The sequence below is a fragment of the Terrapene carolina genome, unplaced genomic scaffold (assembly GCF_002925995.2).
Source record: "Terrapene carolina triunguis isolate 2854851 unplaced genomic scaffold, T_m_triunguis-2.0 Scaffold88, whole genome shotgun sequence".
NCBI lineage: Eukaryota > Metazoa > Chordata > Testudines > Emydidae > Terrapene > Terrapene triunguis.
The window spans coordinates 29,755,316-29,778,217 of NW_020664439.1; the positions used below are offsets into that span (position 1 = coordinate 29,755,316).

Below are 22,902 nucleotides of genomic sequence, written 5' to 3' on the forward strand. Positions count from 1 at the left end.
GAATTGCCGCAGGTGCCGCCCCTCTCCCTTGGCCGCCCCAAGCACCTTCTTGTTAAGCTGGTGCTTGGAGCCGGCCCTGCTCCTTCCCCCATTGGCTCCCTCCCCAAATCCCCGCCTCTTCCCCAAGCACGCCATTCCTCCTCCCTCCACAAGCGCTGGAGGGAGGCCCTGGAGACGCAGGGGGAGCGCGGGACCGAGGTGAGTGAGAGTCCAGCCTGGCCCCAAGCGCAGGCAAGACTCAGTTGGGTGGTACCTGGAGGGAGAGTAGGGGGGCGGCCCGCGGGGCCAGGCGGTGGCTGTTCTCCCCACCTGGGTAGCGGGACTCGGGAGCAGTCGCGTCTGGGCTGGCTGCCCAGCTGCTGCAATCCCGCGGCGGCCCCGGGGTGGAGGCAGCGGCAGCCCAGCCCCGTTCGTTCCTCTGTGGGACCCGAGCGGGACGGGGGGGCTGGGGCCTGCTGCCCCCACTCCGGGGCCGCCCGCGGGATTGCACCAGCTGGACAGCCAGCCCAGACGCGACTGGCCAGGGGCTGGGTGCAGCGTGCGCGCTGCTGGGTCCCCGCAACAGGCCCGGGGGGTTCGGGCCCGGGCGCCAGAGCCGCAGCCGCCGAGCGCCATGGCCGCTTCCTCTGGCCGCGGCAGTAGGAGCTGCAGTAGCGGCTGCTCCCGAGTCCCGCTGCCCAGGTGGGGAGAACAGCCGCCTGGCCCCGCGGGCCGGCCCCCTACTCTCCCTCCAGGTACCACCCGACTGAGTCCTGCCTGCGCTCGGGGCCAGGCCAGACTCTCACTCACCCTGGCCCCGCGCTCCCCCTGCGTCTCCGGGGCCTCCCTCCAGCGCTTGCGGAGGGAGGGGGGTGTTTTTTTGCTCTGCCGCCTTTTTTTTTTTTTTTCACACCCCCCCCTCCCCGATATTTGACCTGGGTGATCTGATCACCCTATTTATGGCAAAGAAACAGGGATGTGAATGAAGGATCTCTAGGGTGAGAGCCCAGTCACTCTGCATAATCCTGCTGTTTTAGCTCCCTGATACACCGAAGAAGCAGTGCTGTGGGGACATTTGCACCAATACTGCAGCACAGAACTGGGCTCTCCCCACTGCACCCCCATCTCCTGCACAACTCCTAGTCCCTCTACCCCCCAGAGCCTTGTGACATTCCCCAAAATCTTCACTTAACCCCTATGCTTCTCTAAATCCCACCACCCACTTCTGCTCACCCACTCACACTCCCCTGCCCCCCCCCCTCCATTCATAGCATCTTCCATTCATGCCCCTCCATCCAGCCAGCCACATGCCACAATTTTCCTTCTGGTAAGTTACTGTTGGGACCCATCCTAGGAAAAGGTTACAGTAGTAAACACTTTTCATCATGCTCTCACCAGGCAAGTTAAAGGGACCAACAAAACAACCCTGCCTTTCCCCCTCCCTCAGGCAGGTTGTAGTGGGGGATCGCTTAACACAAACTAGGATGGAGTGAGTGTTCCCTCAGCTCTTTCTTGATCAGGCTCCCCCCTCCCACTTTCCGCAAGGAAATTATAGTGGGCCGCCACTCCAGAGGGATCACTCAGTGGTTTGAGCATTGGCCTGCTAAACCCAGGGTTGTGAGTTCAATCCTTGAGGGGGGCATTTAGGGATCTGGGGCAAAAATCTGTCAGGGATGGTACTTGGTCCTGCTGTGAAGCCAGGGAACTGGACTCAATGACCTTTCAAGGTCCCTTCCAGCTCTATGAGATAGGTATATCTCCATATAACTCCAGACCCTGGCATTACAGGAGTAGAGGGCTTCCCCCTCATCCTCTCACTTCCCTAGGACAGGTAACTGGCATAGGTGCTGGAATTAGGGGTGCTGCCACACTCCCAGGCTTGAAGTGGCTTCCATTATATACAGGGTTTAGAGTTTGGTTCAATGGCTCTCAGCACCCCCACTATACAAATTGCTCCAGCACCTCTGGTAACAGGGGGAAGCCCCTCCAGCTCCCCTTTTGGAAATGTACCTGTCCAAGGCAGCTGGTCGGTCTAGGGGTACAAGTCTCAAGCTGGGAGAGCGAATGGGCGTGGAGAACCCTCTCCAGGGCAGGACCCTGTCGCTGGCACTTGGGCTGTCAGTTGCTCCCAGACCCTCACAGATTTAACACAAGCTTCCTCCTCCCCACTTAAGGGCGCCCTAGAACTCCTGATACGGGTGGGGGAAGCAACGAGCGACACCACTTACTAATCTCTCAGTCCTCTCCGCTCTGTTAGCAAACGCTGCAAGGAAGCTGCTCTGTCTCTATAGCTACTTCCCGCGAGATTTCCCACCGCTTATCCCCGTGCGAGACTTCCTCACTCCCCCGTCCACCTAACGGACCCTCCCAAGCCAGGTGACAAATCACTGACGTCATCGGACCGGCCTGTTAATTAATATATTTTTTAAAATATATTTATTATAATTTTATATTTTAAATTTTTTTAAAATATATTTATTCCTTTTTTAGTTTCGTCCGCCATCGCCCCTCAGGCCGTTACCAGGCAACCAAGCTCCTCCCATTGACCCACACTATCATTTAAATTAGTAGGATTTTTTCCTCACTTAGGCGCCTTTAAGTACCGTTCTTTTCATTTACTTTAAATTAAAAAATTACCAAAACAATGTAAATGTTTTTATTTTATTTTTACCCCATTCCGCGCAGTAACGGAAAACAATATGGCGCCGGAGGGTTTTTTTTTTTCCTCCTTTCAAACCTGTGGGAGGCCGACAGCCGTCCCTCTCTTTACCCAGCATGCTCCGCGCGTTTCTAACGAATTTCGGTTCGAGTTTGGAGTTTGGGCGCCATTTTCGAGTGTAGAAGCCGCCAAGCTGCAGCAGGCAGGAGCCGGCCGGACTCTCCAGAGCCAGCGTCACCCGAAGTCTTGCCGGGGCAGCCCGCCGTCTGCTCCGCGTACGAGGTACCAGCTCTGCCTGCTGACAGGACTGCGAACCCTGGGGCGGCTCGGCAAGCAGCGCTTCCAGCAAAGTGCCTAGTAATTTATCTGGGGACAGGTGGAGCTGGGGGGCTCTCTTCCCTGTAACTGGAGCTGGGGGACCTCCCCATGGAGCCTGCCTGGGGGGTAGCTGTAGATTTCCCTACGTAAGCTACCCTGGCGGGTGGGGAGCAAGGGGCGGTGGACTTTTTTCCCCCCTCCCTTTCTTTTCCCTTCCCCCCACCCCTTCGGGGGAGCGAAAGGCGGCGGCGGCTTCTTTTCCCACGTCTTTAATCTGTAGTCCCGCGGGGTGGGGCGACTGTCCGACTGCCGTTCCGTACCACCACCAATGTAACTGGCCCTTCCCGAGCACGGAGCGGCACTCCTCACGCGTAGAGAAGAGTGGTGTGATTCTGTTCCTCGGGGCGGCGACCTACCATCACCAGCAGTATTATATCTACCGAATCATGGGTGGGGGTCCATTGCAACCTATGGGAGAGAGCGGATTCCCCGTTGTATCCTTATGGACCTATGGGGACCCATTCATCAGATACCAGTCACTGGAGGAGAGGCGCAGTAACAAGTTTGTGAGGCCTGATTTTAATCTGTCTGCAGACTAAGGTCGTCTTTGTGATTGTGTTTTCAACTACTTCTGACAGTTATACCCTAGGGAAACCCCTATAGACCCAGACCTAGGGGCTATGGGGAACTTTAGGATGACTGGTTGCTTCCAAAACAATTCTGAGGGAAATTCGCAACACGATCACTGGTCGCTGACATCAGTTATTGCCCTCATATTGAATATTTTCCAAATGGGGGAATCTTCTTGGTTTTTAATTTTCCCCCCTATCGCAATGAGACTCACACTTGGCAGCAGGTCCGTAAGTGTTGCTTTTAAGAAACACCTTTGGTTTTACTTTATTTGGGCAGTGGGTTTGGACATAAATACCTATTAGATGATCAGGGAGTAACGGGGGTAAATGATTCATGCTTGGCAAGGTGATTCAGATTGAGATGCGAGGGAACTCAGATTTAAAAGCTGATGATAAATAGTTATATTGTAAATGACTCTTAAATCTGTTTTCAGTATTTTTGTATGATTAACTACCCTACTCAATTTGAATTAACGTTATTAAAAAAAATCCTATAGGACTTAGTCTTTTAAAAAAAAAAAAAAAAACTGTCACGGAGAACGGGCATAGACTCAAATTGCCTTAAAACGAATTCTCCCTCTATCTTCCACCCCCAACCCCATCCCAACCCCTATTGTGCCAAATGAAGGACTCCTGTGGGTTGGGACTGTAGGTAGGTCAGAAAATGTCAAATGATTGGCACCGATTGTAAAATGACTTTCCAACCACGTCCGTTTTTTATCTTGTGAGAAGTATACTTTCTTGTCTGTTTTTCTCCAAACTAAATTCACCACTTGCTGTGATAGAGTAATTTAGACTTTTTGAGGAGAATATTTTACTAGTTCAGGCTTCTTGCTTTTCATCTTTCTCCTGAGCTGCTTTCTATTCTTGCTTTTTTGGCAACTGCCTTTATGTGCCAAGTGGGGACTTTTGTACTGTTTTTTTTTCCCCTTGATCAAGCATTAACATCAAATCTACTGCTGATACTTAATTTGCTTTTTGTTTGGTGTGCTGTCTTTAAGTGTTGAGCATTGCCAATAGTGAGCATTTAGCTACATTTTTGGGAAACCGTTCAGTTTAATGTCCTTTGGACTAGAGACTTTCTATAGAGTGGAAAGTATCTGAGTATTATTAGATTGGACTACTGAAAATACTTATTAGAAAATCTTAGGTGTGTGTGTATATATATATAAAAGTGCTTCTTCAAGAACATATCTGCTTGGGATGTTCATTCAGTTTATTACTGAAATGACACTTGCCAGCAACATCATAATTATTCTTTATCTGAATATGGATGTTACGTTTTAATGCTGCCACATCAGAATGTGTCTGTATGATGGGTTTCAATAGATGGATGTCCTCTACTGATATGTAAAAGCCAGGGGGATAAAGCTACCAATTTAAGGGACTTTAAAATATGGTGACTAAAGGCTGAGTTTTAGTTTGGTTGAAATCCTGATCCTATCTTTGAAATTCATATGGATTTCACTTAGTAGTAGTCATTTTGGATACACATGCACAGTTATAGCCCTTAACGGGTGATACGCCCAGCACTTGGGTCATGGGGTTTTTCTTGTTTGTGTTAGCAAAGGAGACATATCCCTTGGGTAGTTTGATTGCTTGGAATCGGAGGGGAACAGCCAACAGAAATCATGCCAAGCAAGAGGACCAAAACCTCCACTGCAGCCCGTCAAAAAGGCAAAGAGCCCTTGGAGGAATCCACCAGTGATATGGAAGTGGAAAAAGAAGCCGACACATGCATCAGTGAAGCATCTCAGCAAGGTGTTTGTTTGTTATGATTCCGATGTACCAAGCATGTAAATTTAGTGATATGTCTTCATGATAGTATCTTGCTGAACTTAAGGCCACTCCAGTTCAGATTCAGCTTCTATCTAGGAAGGGATACTATAATCTTTTATTTTGACAAGTTGAATTTAAATCTGATTTTAAAACTGCAAATGTGGCTTTGAAAGAGTTAAAGCATTTGCATCAGTGTTTTAGGTTAGGTAAAAATGCTGTTGGTAGGCAATGTTTCTTCCAACTAAGCCTAGATTTCATATTCTTGCTACGTTGTCTAGTACTTCCGATTATGGTAGCAGGATTATTTTAGCTACAGATGCATCCTGCAGTATGGGATTTCTTGGGCTGGAATAAGTGGCAGTGACTTGAAATTCTTAAAATAAATGACTTTTAGGCAATTACTCATTACGTATTAAACTTGTGTTAGAATTGATTTTCTGCTGGAAATATCTGTAGAAAACTGTTTTTAGGTAGCCATGTATGTGATGTTATTAAAGTAAGATGTTTGATAAATGGTTAATATGTGGAAAGTGATGTCAGAGTTGTCTACTTAAAGAAAAAGTTGCTTTTAACAGTTGAAAAGCTGTTTTATTTAAAACTATAATTGAAATCCAAGGGGCCAGTTTGTTTTCGTAACAAACTTCCTGCCTTTCAAGAGTAAGTTGTGCTGTCATTAGTTTTTCAGGGCATTGTTCAACCATCCCCAAATCTCCTCCTCCTTACAGTGTGTGTGAGCACGCCTGAAATGTGGCTGTCCAGTTATTAATTAGAAAGACTTTGCCCATTTGTACGGATATGTAGACTTTTTAAATGTAACTATTGTAATTTCACACTGCCTTGCAAAGTGTTAGAATAAGAATTATGTAATGAAACAGTAACCCCACTAGTGAACGGATGGGACATCTTAAGTGTCTACTTTCTAAAAAATTAGCTGCTTGGAAGAAAGGTGCTTTAACTCCACTTACGTTCAGTTTTAATAATTTAAAGTGAAAGTATAGATTCCTAGTTTGTATAGAAGCAAATTTTTGTACTTTTTCTGCTTCAACTAGGCTTTTAGAAGGTCTCTCTAGTCATTGAGACATTATATAGTTTTTTCTTTTTCTTTTGGATGTTTTTAGCAGCTTCAGATGGGGTACTTGATAATCGAAGGTTAAAAGAGATTTTGAGTAGCATCTCTCCTCCCCCACCTCCAGCAATGACCAATGAAGCTGGAGCTCCTCGCCTCATGATAACTCATATTGTAAACCAGAACTTCAAATCCTACGCAGGGGAACAAATTCTGGGACCTTTTCATAAGGTATTTTTCTATTTTAAGTAACTTCTAAACTGAAGTAAAATTTTGTTGTGTCTCTAGTACTCCTTACAGTACTGTGAACACAACTTATCAGCAAATAACTTCTTTTTTTATATATTTATAGTGGAAGAGTGAGAATTACTTTAATGATGATACTCTAATTTTATTTAAAGGACAATAGATTACTTGTAGTCAAAGTGTAAGTTTTTGATACTGTACCATGCTTGAATTAGAAGTAAACTACAACTTAAGCATATATCGTCTTTGCTTTATTTGATTTACTGAACAACGTTTAGGGGTTAAATCACAAATACAAGAAAATTATGTGGTTAATTATGAACTTGTTTCTTTATAAACCATGCTTACTGGGTACAATATAGCTTTCTGACTTTACAGAATAAAACTTAGAAATCTGTGCTAACCAGAGGTGTATTTTATTCCCTCCCCCCCCCCCCCGCTTCTTCCCCCCCTCCCCGGGCAGTAAAAACTAAGCTTCCCAATAGTCTGCAATTTCCTGCACTAGAAATAACAGTCTTTTCAGCTGTCCACAAATGAAGTAGATGAAGCAAATTGGCTAGTTTCTATTGTAAATTTGAATATTGTTTCTTTCTGTTATGCAGCGTTTTTCTTGTATTATTGGACCAAATGGCAGTGGAAAATCCAATGTCATTGATTCAATGCTTTTTGTATTTGGGTATCGGGCACAAAAAATCAGATCCAAAAAGCTTTCTGTGCTGATCCATAATTCTGACGAACACAAGAACATCCAGAGTTGTACTGTGGAAGTTCACTTTCAAAAGATTGTTGACAAGGTACGTATTCTTCTGTTTAAAGAAAAAATATGCTGAGGCTTTTTTTTATTAAGGATTTGAGAATTTAACATTTTACTGTCTTTCTTAATGTGGAACTAGCTTAGGATGAAAAACTTGCCCATGTGATCGGTTTACCTTTATGAAGTAGAATACTTCAAACTAACTGGCTGAAAAAGTACACAACTTCAAGGAGATTTGTTTTTTGTAGTGCTTAATTTCCACTTTGAGTAGACATAACTTTTCATTAGAACTTCTGAATGACTAGTGTTTGATAATACATTATTTTAAAGTTGTTTAGAAATACTAAACTTTATTCTACCGTCAAGTCACATGAGAAATGTTCTTTTATTTATATATCTTTATATATCTATATTTATAATACACACACACACTCTAGGGTTGTGTGCAACTGATTTCATTGATACTTTTTTATAAGTCTAAAATCAGATACACAGTGTTCTAAATTGTAACATGCATTATGTAAATTTTTTTTAAGATTTGAGGATTAAAAACTGAATATTTTTACACTTATCAGCCTTAGATATTTTCTACTTCAGTATCAACTTACAATAGCTTAAAGTTGACGTTTTTATGGTGTATACACACTATTTATATCACAGTACATTATCAATTTAAACAATCACAAGACTTTCACCTAAAAAGACTAAACATTTTCTGAAATATTAGGGATAAAATGTCGATGTGACCTTCATTTTGACTGAAAATTAAAAATTTAAAACATCTATTTTGCTTTCCACTTTACTTAGTGCGAACTTTTATGTTGTATTGTTGATTTATTGTTACTTACAGCTTGAGGGAAAATTTTACTTAAAGGGTTCTAATATTTTTCAATAAATTGTTCAACATTGCTGAAATATTGACTTAATTGTCCAAGAAATGTTTGGGATAATTTTGTGCATGCAACTGAAGAAATAAAAAAGGGGAAGTGTACTTGCTTTCTGATGTAAATTATAAAAAGCTTATTGAAAGTCAAAAGATTTTAGTTAATAGATTACCAGAATATATAATTTAGGCAAGGGTATTGTAAAAACAGACTCTTCATGCATTTTAATTGAAGCACTGTTTGTCTGCATTAAACTATATCTAAATACAAATAAAAATTTAACTTGTATTTATATTATACTAGCCTGTCCAATAATTAAATTTATTGTGGCTTTCATTTGTATCTGCATAATACCTCGAAGCTAATTTCATGAAGTAAAACAAATTCTGAATGGATTTGATATTAAAGGTGATTGAATCTGGGGGGGCTAGTCCATTAAAGTGGTAGACCACTTTCTTAAATTTTAGAACTACTGCGTTTCTTTAAAACTTACTTTTTAAAAATAAAATTTGGTGTCAGTTTTGTTGTATCTATTGCTTTCAGGTAAAGCAAAGATCTGACTAGCTACAAAAACATTTTATTTATATATATATTTGTTCAATGTATCCGTTTTTAATGTGTGTCATTTTTTGTATCTTCTATTTGTACAATGGCTTCAGAGCTTCAGAGGCACTTAGCTAAAGTAACAACTCTTCCTTAGCCATGCAAAAAAAAAAAAAAAGACTTTAAATTATTCAAAAATCAGACAGCAATTATGTTAAAATACTCAAGGCATCCTAATATAAAGATTAAAAGAAGAAATAGCCTCTTTGAATTTGAACAAGGTTTTTTCTTTTTGATATGCATGGAGAGTGTAGCAAGAAAAAAAATCTGTCATTAGATGCTAAACAGAGACTATGGTGTTTTAAAGCAGTAGCTGGGGTGAGAGGAGGGAGAGGCATAAAATTAAGGCCCACTCAGTTTAAACTTGTATAGAGTGCTTCTATGCTGTTTTCAAGGCTGTTTTTGGAAGCAAAAACATTGCATGTTTAGTGAGGTGTGCACGCTCTAAGATTTATTATACACTTCAATAGAACTGGGAACCAGGGTACAGTTGCCTTATAAAAGCCTGAACGTGAGGGTAAAACTGCACTTAACAGTGAAATCTGAAGTAAGCTGTGACTTTATACTAACAATTGTTTTTCTGGTTTTGTTTTTTCCTCAAAACAGGAAGGGGATGATTATGAAGTCATTCCCAACAGCAATTTCTGTGTATCTAGAACTGCCTACAGAGATAATTCTTCTGTCTACCACATCAGTGGGAAGAAGAAAACATTCAAAGATGTTGGTATTCTGCTTCGAAGCCATGGAATTGACCTGGATCATAATAGATTTTTAATTTTACAGGTAAGTCTGATTTAGTTCTGAGTCTAAAAATATAACTTTTCTTAAACTCCTAACAAAGTAAATTTGTCTAGGTACTTTGATTCTTGTATTTGAGGCCTTAAAGTACTCTAGCAGCACATCATGGTTTGCATGCTCTAGCAAAAATGCGAATCATTATTTGCTGCTTTGGAAATTTAAGGAAGAGAAACGGTTGAAGATACTTCTAGTCCAAAGGTTTGTACTGCTGAGTGTGTTCCTGAAATTTGGATGAATAGAATTGCTATACTTGTTCCGCCCTAGCAGCACGTAAATATTGGTGTAGTAAAGTAAATCTTAAACCCCAATATTATTGTGCTGCTTAAGCGTGGCAGAGATTCAGCAACTTGTTTATCCTTTAGATAAGATGCATCAATACTGAGTCAGCTCAAATGTGAAATAATTAGAGATTTGTCTACATAGCGTTTTATGACATTGAAATGTTTTTACTTCAATAGTACATACATATTGAAATTAGATTGAAAGCAACACAATCCTATCATCACATTAAGCATGCTATTCTTTACGCTTGTTTGACAACTGCAGAAGATGGAGTTTTTAAAAATACACTTTTAAAGTATTGGGGTACATAAATCAGCCTTGCACAATTAAGTAATTAAAGCTCACAGCAAACCTCATTCAAGCTTTTTAAAAATGTGGGCTTTTTTTGTTTAAAGAGCGAATTTGGCATTCCTGTAACTTATTTCCACTTCCTGGTTCAAAGGTGAAGGGGCTGGTGTCCTACATTCACCATTTGAGACAAAGCCTGCAAAAAAGCATCCAGGGCTTCCTAACTTAAAAATAATTGGGCTTCCTGCAGCGCCTATTGGCCAGGAACAGTGAACCGTGGCTACTGGGAGCTGCGGGGGGGAGGAGGAGCGTTCCTGTGGACGGTCAACGTAAATAAAATGTCTCGCGGCCTGCCAGCAGATTACCCTGATGGGCCGTGTGCCAAAGGTTGCCGATCCCTCGTGTAAGGTGTTTTCTCCAGTACTTGGATGAAGGTGGGGAAATATCTGGGAAAGAATCCTGCCAAGCATAGTTCTTTTTAATGTAGGTGGCTTTCCTTCCATTCCTCTCTCCCACCCCCACCCAAAAAAACCAACCCTCCATCAAATATTTTTATATATTTGTGTGTGTGTGTATATATTTTCAGAATTAGTGAAAAATCACCTATTATTATAGTAGTCCACTGGACTACCAAAATAAAGTTATTAGAGGGGAGCCACCACGTATGAGTCCCACTGTTTTCATCTGATGATGGGAAAGGTAGTGAATGTTGTGTAACCAGCATTAGGGCAGGGTGGTGGTGTGGGTCTTTCCTCCTCTGGCCTTGTGTGGGTGAAGTACTATTGTTAACTGTGCAGAGGAACCAGAGGAAGATGTACCAGATTTCTATGCAAATAGTCTTTCTCAATAAAGCAAGTCCATTTCCCTGTGCAAATGTCTGTAGAGCTCTGCTTCAAAAAATGCTGATGATTAGTTGACTCAAAGGGCTTGTGAACTGATAACTACCAATGGGGGAACATGACAGTCTTGAATATTTGAGGGCTGGGGATTATAGCTAAAAATATTTTATTTAAAATATGGCTCTCCACATGATTAAGCATTTAAGGTATGTTCTGCTGTAATTTAAGAATCAATAAATAACATTTCCACTTGTGTTGCTACTTTTCTGTTATAACTGAAACTGGACTTAATATATCTGTTTTTTCAGATTTAAATGAATTGTTTTTTTTTAGTCCAATTTTAAGTGAATACCACAAATCCTGACCCGCTAAATATTGTGGTCGTTCTGAGGAGAGGGCCCAATACAATTTTTAATTAAGGGGTCTGGGCCAGCATATAAATTTAAGATATATATACTGTTGTCTTCATTGATAATGGTGAAAGTTAAGCTGTGGATTGAGAAGTTTGTATAAAGATCAAAGGCAGAATATAACCTACTTATAGTAACTAAACTTAGTTATTCGGTACCTAATTACTGGATTCAGTATCCCTCATTACAAAAAATACCTACCTTTGGACTACCTCTATTTCTACTTAGTTTTCTTCTTTCTCTTTTTCCTAATAGATTTAGGTGCCCAACTTTAGGCACCTAAATTTTAAAATTTTAGTCAAACTAAATGGAACTGAATTAGTATGGTTCTCTCTATCAGGTCCACTTAGTATTGTTTGCTATTCTGAACACACTTGAAGCACAACCTCTAAAATAGCCTCTCTGCCTACAGTCTTCAAAGAACCCTGTTTTGTTTTGGTTTTTTTGGCCGAGGGCGAGGGCAGCAGGAGCAGTACCATTTACAACAAAGAGCCTTTGTCAAAAAGGTTACTCAGGTATTACACCCTCTAATAGTTTCTAAAAGCTTTGTTGCAAAAATTATTCTCCTAAAACTGGACTTGACAAATATATTTTGGTTTTAAACCTTTGAAAACTATTTAAAGACTGTCTTCAGTTGGAAAATTAGCAACATTTAAATAGGGGAAAATGTTACTTAAAACTTCAGCACCGCATACTTTAGATTTTTTAATAAAGTTAACTGCTATGAAATATTAGGAATTTGGGGGTAAACACTTAAAATTGTCCAGGTGTACCTTTCAGATGTTCCACAGGCTATCTAAAACTATAATACAAAAATGAAATTTGTTATTGTAAAGCTTATAATAAAAGTATACCATATTGTAGAAAAGTCCAGCATCTTGTTGTTGGGTTTAAGATAATGTGATTTTAAAATATTACTGAAATTGTGATGTAAAATGGTTATCTGTAAACCAGCAAATAAAACTAAGTTTATTTTTTAAAACTTTGCTTATAATGGTAATGCTATGAATTTGTATGTAGAACAAGAATTGAGTTAATTTGTATTTGTGGGTTCAATGTTCTGGCTACAACATGCTAAACTCATGGAGGGGGTGGCTGTACTTCTTGTTACTCAACAATGGCTCCTCCAGACAGTGGTTAGCATTAAGCTTGAAGGGCCATCTTGTTTACTTCATTTTTGCTGGAATGATGGTGGATGTGACTAAAAGGAATACTAACTAAAGGGGAAGGACTTCTAGAGATCTGACAAGATCATAGACTTCCCAGGGATAGGCAAAAACACTTGAATGTGACCAGCAAATGGGGAGGGGGAAGAACTATTGAGATTACAATTCTGCTAAATGACTCCAAGATGAGAGAGGCAGTTCAGTACACAATTAACTTCAATCTCCTCTAAAGAAGAGTGGGAAAATCCAGCCCTACAGTAGATAGCTGGCTCCTATTCAGTTACTTTCCAGAATAATTTCTGCTAAATTGTTGAAGTATTAAAAGTAAAATACTGTGAGATTTTCAATAGGTTTGCTCTAAGGTAGATTGAAAGTTATGTGCTGAACATATCCTCTTATGCTGATTATTTAAAATATACAATTCTGATCTTGATAGGTTTTTAATTCTAATATTTTCAGATAACCTTTAAGCAATTTTAAAGAAAAAATATAGTCCCTGTAGTTCTAACTGATTGGAACAACATTCTGCAGTGTATTAATAAATTTTTAGCCAATGGCAATGTATTTTTGTCTTATGACTTAAACTTTTGCTGGCAGCAGTCTTAATATATTAAAATCTCCTTTCACCTGTTGGCCCATGGAAATATTTTAGGAATTGCTCTTTTTAGTGGGTTGGGAGACTTAGTGGTTGGGGGAGCAATTTGCTTTCCAATAAGGAAGCAGGTTTGTTTGTTTGTTTTCCTCCACTTTTAGGACAAGTTTGTGAGCAGTGGGTAGGATTAATTTTACAAAATGTCTTTATTGCATTTGTTTTAATCCATATGAAAGTTCAATTCCTATATGTAAAATGCTCATAAGCAATACATAGATTTATTCGAGTGACTACTAAAAGTAGTTTATGCTACTGCTGTGTTAGTGTTAATGCTTCATGCTGAAGTGAACCCAGTGCAGTGGGATATGATAATTGGTGCCTCTTTTATACTTCCAGTATTCTAAAACCTAATGTTTAGAGGTCACTAAATTTTTCATTAGACTTCCATGTCAGACAAAACATTTCTCCAAAAAAAAACCTTTGTTTTGAGAAATCTGACTTTTTGAAGATTAATACACATACTTATTGTATATTGTCAGATTTGAAGTCTAAGGTTCTAAAATAATTCTCAGTTATATTCAGGGAGTGTCATCTGATACTTTTTATTGGATTTGTTCAGAGTCTGGCTTTGCAGATCATAAAAATCTTCATTTGCTTACAGTGTTACTCTTTGTAATTAGCAAACTTGTACACTGGAAAAGTGAGTGTTTTGTGAGTTTTTATTTCAGTGTGTCTTATTAAACATGGGTGTGGGCAGACTGTACACTTTGCGACTCATCTAGCTATTCATTAGGACAATAATGGAGAAGGATTAGTGTATTTAAATTGTGTTTTCTGGGGGGGAAAATTATGAATTATACAGTCAAATGTTGCATTTTCTTGAGATTGTCAATCTCTGGCTTGGATTCCAAAACTAAAGACACTGAGTGTAAGTCTAACTTAAGGAATCATATTTAGCACAGAGCTGAACAGGACGTTCTTGAGAGAGCTTCCAAAATTACAGTCAAAATATGTGTAAATAACATTTTAGCAAAGATAACTTTTAAGTTGGAGCACTATTGCATTATGAACACATAATTATCCTATACAAAGTTCAGCTATTAGTGTAACCGGCTAATTCTGAATTTCTCAGCTTTGAGCAAATTAGGGTGTCATTGAAGGTTTCCTATACATGTGCATCTATCAAACATTTTGATTAAAATTCTCAAAATGTGTATCTAAGATACTTACAGGACTTATTGATTATTTTTCTCAACCCACACCCAGTAATGCTTAATTATATGGGGAATCTACTGGCAGAAATTATAAGGATGGTTTCACCAAGTGAATTTTTCCTATTTGGCATATATGGAGAAATTGCAGGCTAGAAAATGAGACATGCAAGACTGCAGGAAAGAAATCCCTACAAGTATTATTTTCCCAGTCCCATCCTGTTGTTAATAGACTTTGTAGGGGTTTAAACTCAGAGCAGTGAGAGACTCCTTTGCGAGAATGGAGGGGAGAATAAGGTAGCATTACTTATCAGGGTGCATAATATGTGGCCTGAAAATTCTGTGGAATTCAGTTTCTTGATTAGAGCATTTTTGCTTGAAAAAAGCATCTCGGTTGAAAATGTGGGGTTGAACAGTGAAGGTCAAGTGTGGCTGCCATTATAAAATTCCATTTTGAAAAAAGCATATCCAGTATTTACATTTCTAGCATTAATGATTTTTCTCTCTTCCTTCACCTTGTCCCTTCACTCCCCACCCCCACTTAAAAATTGACGTCTGTTACATAGAAGAAGCAAAGAAATTGAAGGCATTTCTTGCTAGCACAATCAACACCATAGTGGAAGAACAACTACAAATGGAAGGGGAGATGAGACAATAGAACAAGTGTGCAAACTATTATTTGATAGACATTAATGGTTTACAGCTCGGGGGCTGAGGGGGGGCTATATCAGATGAAGCTGTTGTCTCAATCTATTTATAGGAACATAAAAAATGGAATTACATGAACAATCTGGTATGACGTCTCTGTAGGTGGCCAGTATTGGATTCAGGATTGAAAATTACACTGGCTTGAGACTTTGCCTGGACCAGTAAAAGTCCATTTGTAAGATAACATTCATGTCTGGTCCAGCATCTTGTGACCTGCCAATTCTCATTACCTTCTTGCCTCTTTCACTTCAGTCTTAACGTAACTTGTATTGGCTGTTGCAAAAAGCTGCAGCCAAGACTAGTAGTTACATCATCTAAGGCTTTATTTCAATTTACATCTACAATTTTAAGCTTTTAAAGCATTTATGTATGCGGTACTCCTAGCTCTAGTGCGTCTCAAAATGGCAGTTGCTAAAATCAGGCCAGAATGGAAATTCAGAGATGAAAAGACATGGAATTATGACTGGAATTATCTGACTCAAGTATGAGTGTCACCAAACTTGTTTTTAATAAAACCTGCTCTTTTACAAAGTCAAAATATTAAATACTTCTGCAAAATATAAACTCTATCTCTCTAATGTGGTTTCTTCTCCCAGCAAATCTAAGGGGTCACTAGAGTTTCCTTCTGCTGTTGACTACATAAGCAATTCCTGTGTCTATACTTAAGAGGAGCTACAAGGGGGAAAAAGTAAGTCGTGAGGGTTCAATTATGCGAAATACCCATTCAATCAATAACTCCTCTTGCAGTGCATGAAATGCCTTAATGAAGCAGCTGGATATAAATTTTTGAGGATTAATATCTCTCATCCTAATCATGACTCTACTGTGCTTGATACTCCAAGGGAGATGTACCACTATAGGCTCTGCCTGTAAATAGGCAGTTTTGTCTAACCTTCCATATTAACATTCTCATACAAGAACTGAAAGGGGAGCTACTCTTTTGATCAAGCAAATCAAAGTCATTTTTCCTTTATGGGGCATCTGGAGTCTCACACCTTAGTCCCTGCATTGGGCGGTTCTCGTTTTTTATATTAAGCAGACCTCTTTTTTTAAAGGAATTTTAAATTAAAAAATAATAATAATTTACACCTAGCATGTGATGATGTAAACCCACCATATAAATATGCAAGAAAATAATTACTTAGTTCACTCGTAGTCAGAGAGTTAGTATTGTTACTGGCAATTATGGAAGTACTGGTTACAATGCCGTAGTTAAATTTGAGTGTTGAACTTAAAGGAGAATGTCAGCCTGTTTGTTACATATGAAGAAAAACATATTGGCCTAAATACCTTCAGGGAATCTGGGCCATTATCCCTAAATTTACAGCATTTACTCCAAGTACAAAAATACGTCTTAGTTTGAGTTAAGATTCATTATAAATAGATTATTTAAGAACTGTAATGCTTATTATCGGACCATTTTTGTCCTGAATTATCTTATTGCTAACACACTCGTCATGTTTTCATATAGTTAATGCATTAAAGTCTTGTGCATAGATTATACTGAAGAAATTAGGTGTAATTAAGCTAAATTCATTATGATTGTAGACTAGTAGATGGAGCCAGGTCAATAGCTCAACTTATTAAATGCAATCACTGTAATAGAGGTAGTTCTATCAGTCATCTTTCTCTTAATCTAATTTACATGCTGCAGTAAATTTCTTGTATAACTTTAACAAAACAGAGTAATTGCCAAGTAGAAAACTACCCGTTGGAATTAAGTTGAGAATACATATCCCCAACTTTAAGGGTTTTTAAAAAAAAAAAATACAGTGTAGGTATACCAAAACCAGGCATTACAAACTCAGGACATTGAGAATTAAGATTAAACTAAAAAAATTCAAACATAGTGAACCATGGGAATGTGAGAACAAAAAACTAATTGGGGACTTTGTCAGGCTTTTAGGTTGTCCAGTTGGTATCCACTCACATCCTGGACCCACATTGCCTACTGAAAGAAATGTAAAAAATGTAACATTTTGTTAACACTTAAAGCTAAGCTATTTAATATTAAACAAAACAATAAAACATCACAACTATCAAAGTGAAATCAAACAAATTAGACTAATTTATTAAAATCCACTGAATACCAAAAGTAATCAATCCTTATACCAATTTTAAGAAGGTGGCTGTTTGGTCATATTATTTCATTGTGATTTATAATCAAAGTCAATCATATGTATGTTTAAGTAGCTTAATACCAAAACCAAATTATCTAATATCTGGGCCATAACCTCTGAGTCAATTATAAAGCTTCCTCAGAATTCCATGATGCAGTGGTACTAACCCTTTCTTCCCATTTCTTCTCCCCTGGCCTACAGAAAAAAAAATTATAAAAACAAGCTTTAACAGAACACTTGATGAGCATAAATTTGAAAATACTTGTTTGCCAGAAGTTGCAGATGACTATTTTGTCTCAACACTTTTAAACACGAAACACGCTTTAAAACAATTGAGATCATATTTAGGACTGTTTAAATGTGGGGTATATTTCTTATAGGTGCCATCCCCATGTGAACTTTGTGGTTGCTCATAGTACATGTATGCACACATCCGCACTTCCACATCCTAAAAATAACTAGGCTGAGACATCAACCAGTTAAACTAACAAAATCAAAATACAGGGTCAAAAATAAAAAATGAGGTACTTTTGATAACAAAGATTTACAAGCTCTTCAGTTTTTGCAATATTCTGGACTCTGAGTAGGTGCTCGAACGTCAATCAAGGAATCAGGCTGTGTTAGTCTGCTAGCACAGTGCTTCCCTGCATCTGAAGAAGACACAATAGCGAGAAATACTAGTCAGAGATTAAAGTAGCCTTTATGTTAATGTCATGCCTTCTCCCCAAGGTGATGAATTTTGAAGATTCTGGACTGTTCGTCATCCAGAATGGTGAAGCTTCTGTGCCTTAGTTTCAATTCTTATGTCTTTCAAACTTCGCTTATTCTGCAAATCTGGTTTGAATTAAATTATCTTTTAGGAAGTATCAGTTTGGGAAAGTTCCACTTGAATTAGCAATTTTTAAAATATTCAGTGTTTTACTTATTACAAAGACTAAGTCTATGACAGATACAAAAAATAAAAAAATTCAGATTAAATGAGACGACTTCGGAGACATCTGGCAAGGTCTTTGCCAGGTGAAGAGGTCTTTGACATTGTCATCACTTCATCACAAAATAAAAATAGCTGACTAGAGGGGAAAAAAACAAAAAAACCCTTGCAATGACTATTCACTCAAGTCATCCATTAGCAAAATTAAAAATAAGTTCAAACTTTTGTTCAGTTTCATCAACTCCAGTTTCTTCATAGAAACTAGCCATCTTATAGTCAACTTTTTATTTTGGAACTCTTATCAGTCAAAGAGCTTATCTTCTGGAATCTTCATCTTGATGAAGAAAAGTTGTTTTAAAGCCTATCAAAATGAGATCCACTTAACATATAAATTTAAGTTTTATATAAGTTCTGTATTGCCACATAAGTAAGGTTGGAGGATTAGATTTTTATTGGTAAATGTTAGCAAAGGTCTTTCACCATATACACACCGCTGATGGGAAAATATTTCCATTGATGATCAAAATTTATAGATATGCAAAGTAAGATGTGGTTTGAGAACTTGTTTAAGGAAGTATACAATATATATTTTGACATGTTATGATGACAGTTTGTGTTTGAATGGTTATGAAGCTTAAACTTCTCGAATCTCAACACCAGTCGTTAAATTGTCTGACATCCCCCATAATTTCCCACAATTGTGAAAATTTAAATAGATAAATAATGCTTAAAACTAAACATTGGTATTAATTATAATTATATAAAATCTAAGTCTTCCAAACCTACATATAAGCTTTTCCTTCCACAGGAATATGCAGTTAAAGCACTCATATAGCCTTAACCTTGCCCCATTAATAATATTATGCAATAACTACATGACTACAGTTTCAAGGCATTTAGTGTTTGTGGTTCCCGATTTAATAAAACTGTCTTTTAGGGTCAGTTTTCATTTATGTTCCCTCATGTCAGCACGCCAGGGCAGAGTTATGGTTCTTTGTGTGCCTTAACTGTACATTTCCATACTTAGTGTATGGATTTTTTTTTTTTTTTTTTAAACCTAAACTCTGAACTTCCTGGATTTGTAATAGTTACTTTTAGGCATAATCTTGTAATTCTCTTTTTAACCCTTAAATCACTGATAATTTGTATTTTAATTTAGCTTTTTTTGCCTGGTATAATGACGTGGAAGAAACTCTTGTAGTTCTGTTTCCACATAACCTCCTCTTCATGGCAGTTGTAACAGTCTCCATTGAAACAGGAACTCCTGCCATCCTCCTGCATGATTAGCACTTTTATGGGCCCATAGAGAAATTGGCTTAAAAAGAATACATATGTACTCCTGGATCCAGTTTCTATCAAATATGATTTATTATAATCCAATATATACAAAATTAATGGAGAGACTCTTCAATAAAGCAATAGTCTCTGTCTATTGCTATGTAGCCATATTACATTGTTGGTAATTCTCCATGCTTCTGATTTAAAAAAAAACAAAAAAAACAAACGTATTTTTATCTGTTAATTTCTTTATTACAACTAAACGTTGGGTGTACACTGCATGACTGTTCTCCTTTAGTCACCAGCATGTATAACTTTTTGCGAAGATGTTGGTAGCCATAGTAGTCTTTCTAATAGTCCCTTAATAGTGTGTGGACACTGGTGCCAGTATTACTTTGAAAAAGCACCACTTCCCCCATTTGAAGCCATCATACCTGGGTACGTTTTAAATTTTAATTTTAAAAAGACAAAATTAGATGACTGACATCAAACTCAGGCTGCTATAAGCAGATACATAATCCACTCCATTAGGAAAAATCTGTGTAGGCAGTGTTTATACTGTCTCAAAAGCCTACAGCCTGGGCTCTGTTAGAGGAAGTGGGAAAGCAAATTTGAGCCAAGGGCCTGCCCCTAGCTTAAATCTTTGAACTGTAAGCAAGGTCACAAACAGTTTTAAAGGTTCACTTGGACAGTTTTTCGAGTAGCTAGCACCCAGACCAATTTAGGGTTTTAAATATCAATGGGTATAACTTTTTGAATTGCACCCTGAATTTAAATGAGAGCCATGGCAAGCTTTGGATCCTTTGTGTAATATGTTTCTGTGATAGGCCTCCATATTCCACACAACATGCAGCTATTATTTTTGGGGTGGTGGTGCTATGTGCTGCATATTATAGTAATCCAATCTGGGGATAAAAGGCCATACATATGTACTGGCAAGGTTCAGATCAGTTACAATTGTCACTACTCCCACTACTTAAATCTTTTTTCTATACTTTGATTATCATTTGCCTTGATCGTTGTAACTTCCATCACTCCAAATGCCACAGCTAAAGTACATATATACTCGTTCATAAGCCGAATTTTTTTAGTAAAAAAGGGAAGCACCAGAGAAGGGGGTCTGCTTATGAACAGGTATAGAGAGGGAGAGGTGGGACATAGCTCCTCCCCCCAACAGAGGGAGCAAGGAAAGGCAGCACAGCCAGCAGAGACAGAAGGGAAGAGCTGGGGCCAGAGTCTCTCCACTTCTGGCCACGCTGCTCTCTCCCCAGCCTCCAAAGCAGCTGCAGCTCTGGGGCTGGGAGGCTGCAGCCATGCCGCTCGGCCCCGCCCCCCAGAGCAGGCTGTGGCTGCGCTGCCCAGCCTGCCGGAGCACGCTGCAGCAGTGCTGCCTGGCCCAGCCCGCTGGGACATGCTGCAGCTGCACCGCCCGGCCCGCTGGAGCTCGCTGCGGCCATGCTGCCCAGCCGGCCGGAGCAGCTCCAGCCAGCTCAGAGACATCCTCCCCAGATAAGGTGGGATGGGGAAAGTGTGGGGGTCCTGGGCTAGGGGTGGGGTCATGTGGGGGCTGGTCACAGGGGTTACTCCCCTGCCCCCCAGCTTCTCTCCCCCCTGCCCCCCAAAAAAATTTCCCCACCAGTTGCTATCCCGGCCCGTCAGGGTAAGCAGCTGGCACGCCAGGACACTTTGTTTACTTGGGTTTACCTCCGTGCCTGCAGATGCTCGAGGTAAACAAACCATCTCGGCCCCCCAGTGGCTTATCCTGATGGCCCGGGAGCCAAAGTTTGCTGACCCCTGAATTATAGGGTCGGCTTATGAACGGGTTATAAAAATTTTCCATTTTTACTTATCCATCTTGGGGGAGTTGGCTTATAAACAAACCAGCCTATAATCAAGTATATACGGTCATCATCCTCTTCAGCAACATCAAACTAGACCTTCACCTGACCACCAGTGTTCCCTCTAATTTTTTACATCCATGTGCGGAATAAATTATGTGCACCAATATGGAGAGGATGTGTGACACATCACCTTCATATTGGTGCACATAACAAAAGTCATGTGGTGGCGTTGGGGCCGAGAGGTTTGGACTGTGGGAGGGGGCTCAGGGCTGGGACAGAGGGTTGGGTGCAGAGTGTGAGGGCTCCAGCTAGGGGTGGGACCAGGGATGAGGGGTTTGGGATGCAGACTGCCCTGTGGCTGTGGTGGGGAGAGAGGACTCCCCCCAGCCCTCTCGCTGCAGCAGCTTGGGGCAGGGGGAGAGGCACCTCACCCCAGCTGTGGCAGCTCTGGCGGGCCTGGGCTGGGCCAAGGGAGGGGCTCCTCTCCGCCAGCCGCAGCAGGTCCACGCTGCGGCTGGCGGGGAGGGATGCCTCTCCCCTGGCCGCAGCAGGTCCGCACTGGGAGATGGGGGGCAGAATTGCCTCTCCTTACCGCAGTCCTGAGCCCCTGCACTGGGGTTTAATAGGTAGCTGCACAGCCATGCAGCTTAGAGGCAACTTAGCTGACCACTTGCCTTATCTGAAGAAACTGGCTTCCTGGCTCTTTCTAGATCAAACTCTGTCTTCTCATCCTTGATTCTAAGGCTTTGCACATAATTTTGTCCCCACCTATATCTCTGCTCTCACTTCCTTCTAATCCCCCTCTCCCCCGCCCCCACAATTTTGTTTGCCTCTTTCTCCCAATCCTGTTGCCCTGCTGTTTCCTTTCTTTCACTTTCTCCTGCTATTAGCCTTAAGTCTTCTGCAATGCTTTTCCTCCTCTACATGTGAAACGGTTTGACAGCCGAACAACTTTCTTCCTTTAAACCCGTTTCTGTCTGGAAACCTTCCTATATTCTTCTTAGTGTTAAATTCCCTTAATCTCACTTTTCAAATGTATTGTCTAGTGTCTTTTTATGGTTTCTCTTGTCCTTCTTAGATAGTAAGCAGTTTGAGGCAAGGAAAGCATCTCACGTTTGTGAAGCACCATATAAACTTCAGTATCATAAGTTATTGAATAATTATCCTGCCAAACACAGATTGGAAATGCTTTCCCCATTCCAACACTACCTAAGACTCCAGAGGCAATAGAGTGTCCAGAGGTTGCTCCTAAATTACACACCTTATTTATACAATGGGAAAACCTGCTATTCTCTATAGATAATGTTTTCCACCAATCCATAAATATCACCATTATCTTATACAGATTAAGAACGATCCAGTTTGTACTCATGCAGACTCCTACCTTGGCCAATCACTATGAAGGCAAAGAGACCACACATACAAAATGATTAAGAAACATTGAACTGAATGTAATCCATGTAATGATAGTACATCAATATAAATTTCCTCTCATTTCCCTCAACTTCACATGAAGGA

The 22,902-nt window shown here is 40.0% G+C and overlaps 2 protein-coding genes across 6 annotated transcripts in view; one reads left to right on the forward strand and one right to left on the reverse strand.

Moving 5' to 3' along the window:
• Positions 1–2,263, reverse strand: part of IFT80 (intraflagellar transport 80) — a 154,005-nt gene extending 151,742 nt beyond the window's left edge. Inside the window, exon 1 of the mRNA XM_026650014.1 lies at positions 2,208–2,263. The gene's annotated coding sequence lies outside the window, so the exon portion shown is untranslated. The remainder of the gene's footprint in view (positions 1–2,207) is intronic.
• A 567-nt stretch (positions 2,264–2,830) lies between these two features.
• Positions 2,831–22,902, forward strand: part of SMC4 (structural maintenance of chromosomes 4) — a 103,427-nt gene continuing 83,355 nt past the window's right edge. Inside the window, exons 1-5 of one of the 5 annotated variants that reach the window (XM_026650018.1) lie at positions 2,831–2,920; positions 5,154–5,349; positions 6,486–6,664; positions 7,282–7,473; positions 9,527–9,703. In XM_026650018.1, coding sequence (XP_026505803.1) covers positions 5,220–5,349; positions 6,486–6,664; positions 7,282–7,473; positions 9,527–9,703 — 678 coding nt within the window. In that variant the 5' untranslated portion in view covers positions 2,831–2,920; positions 5,154–5,219. Of the gene's footprint in view, positions 2,921–3,398; positions 3,451–5,118; positions 5,350–6,485; positions 6,665–7,281; positions 7,474–9,526; positions 9,704–15,877; positions 15,903–22,902 lie in introns of those variants that run through there. The other 4 variants (XM_026650020.1, XM_026650019.2, XM_026650021.1 and 1 more) reach the window with 4 other exon arrangements.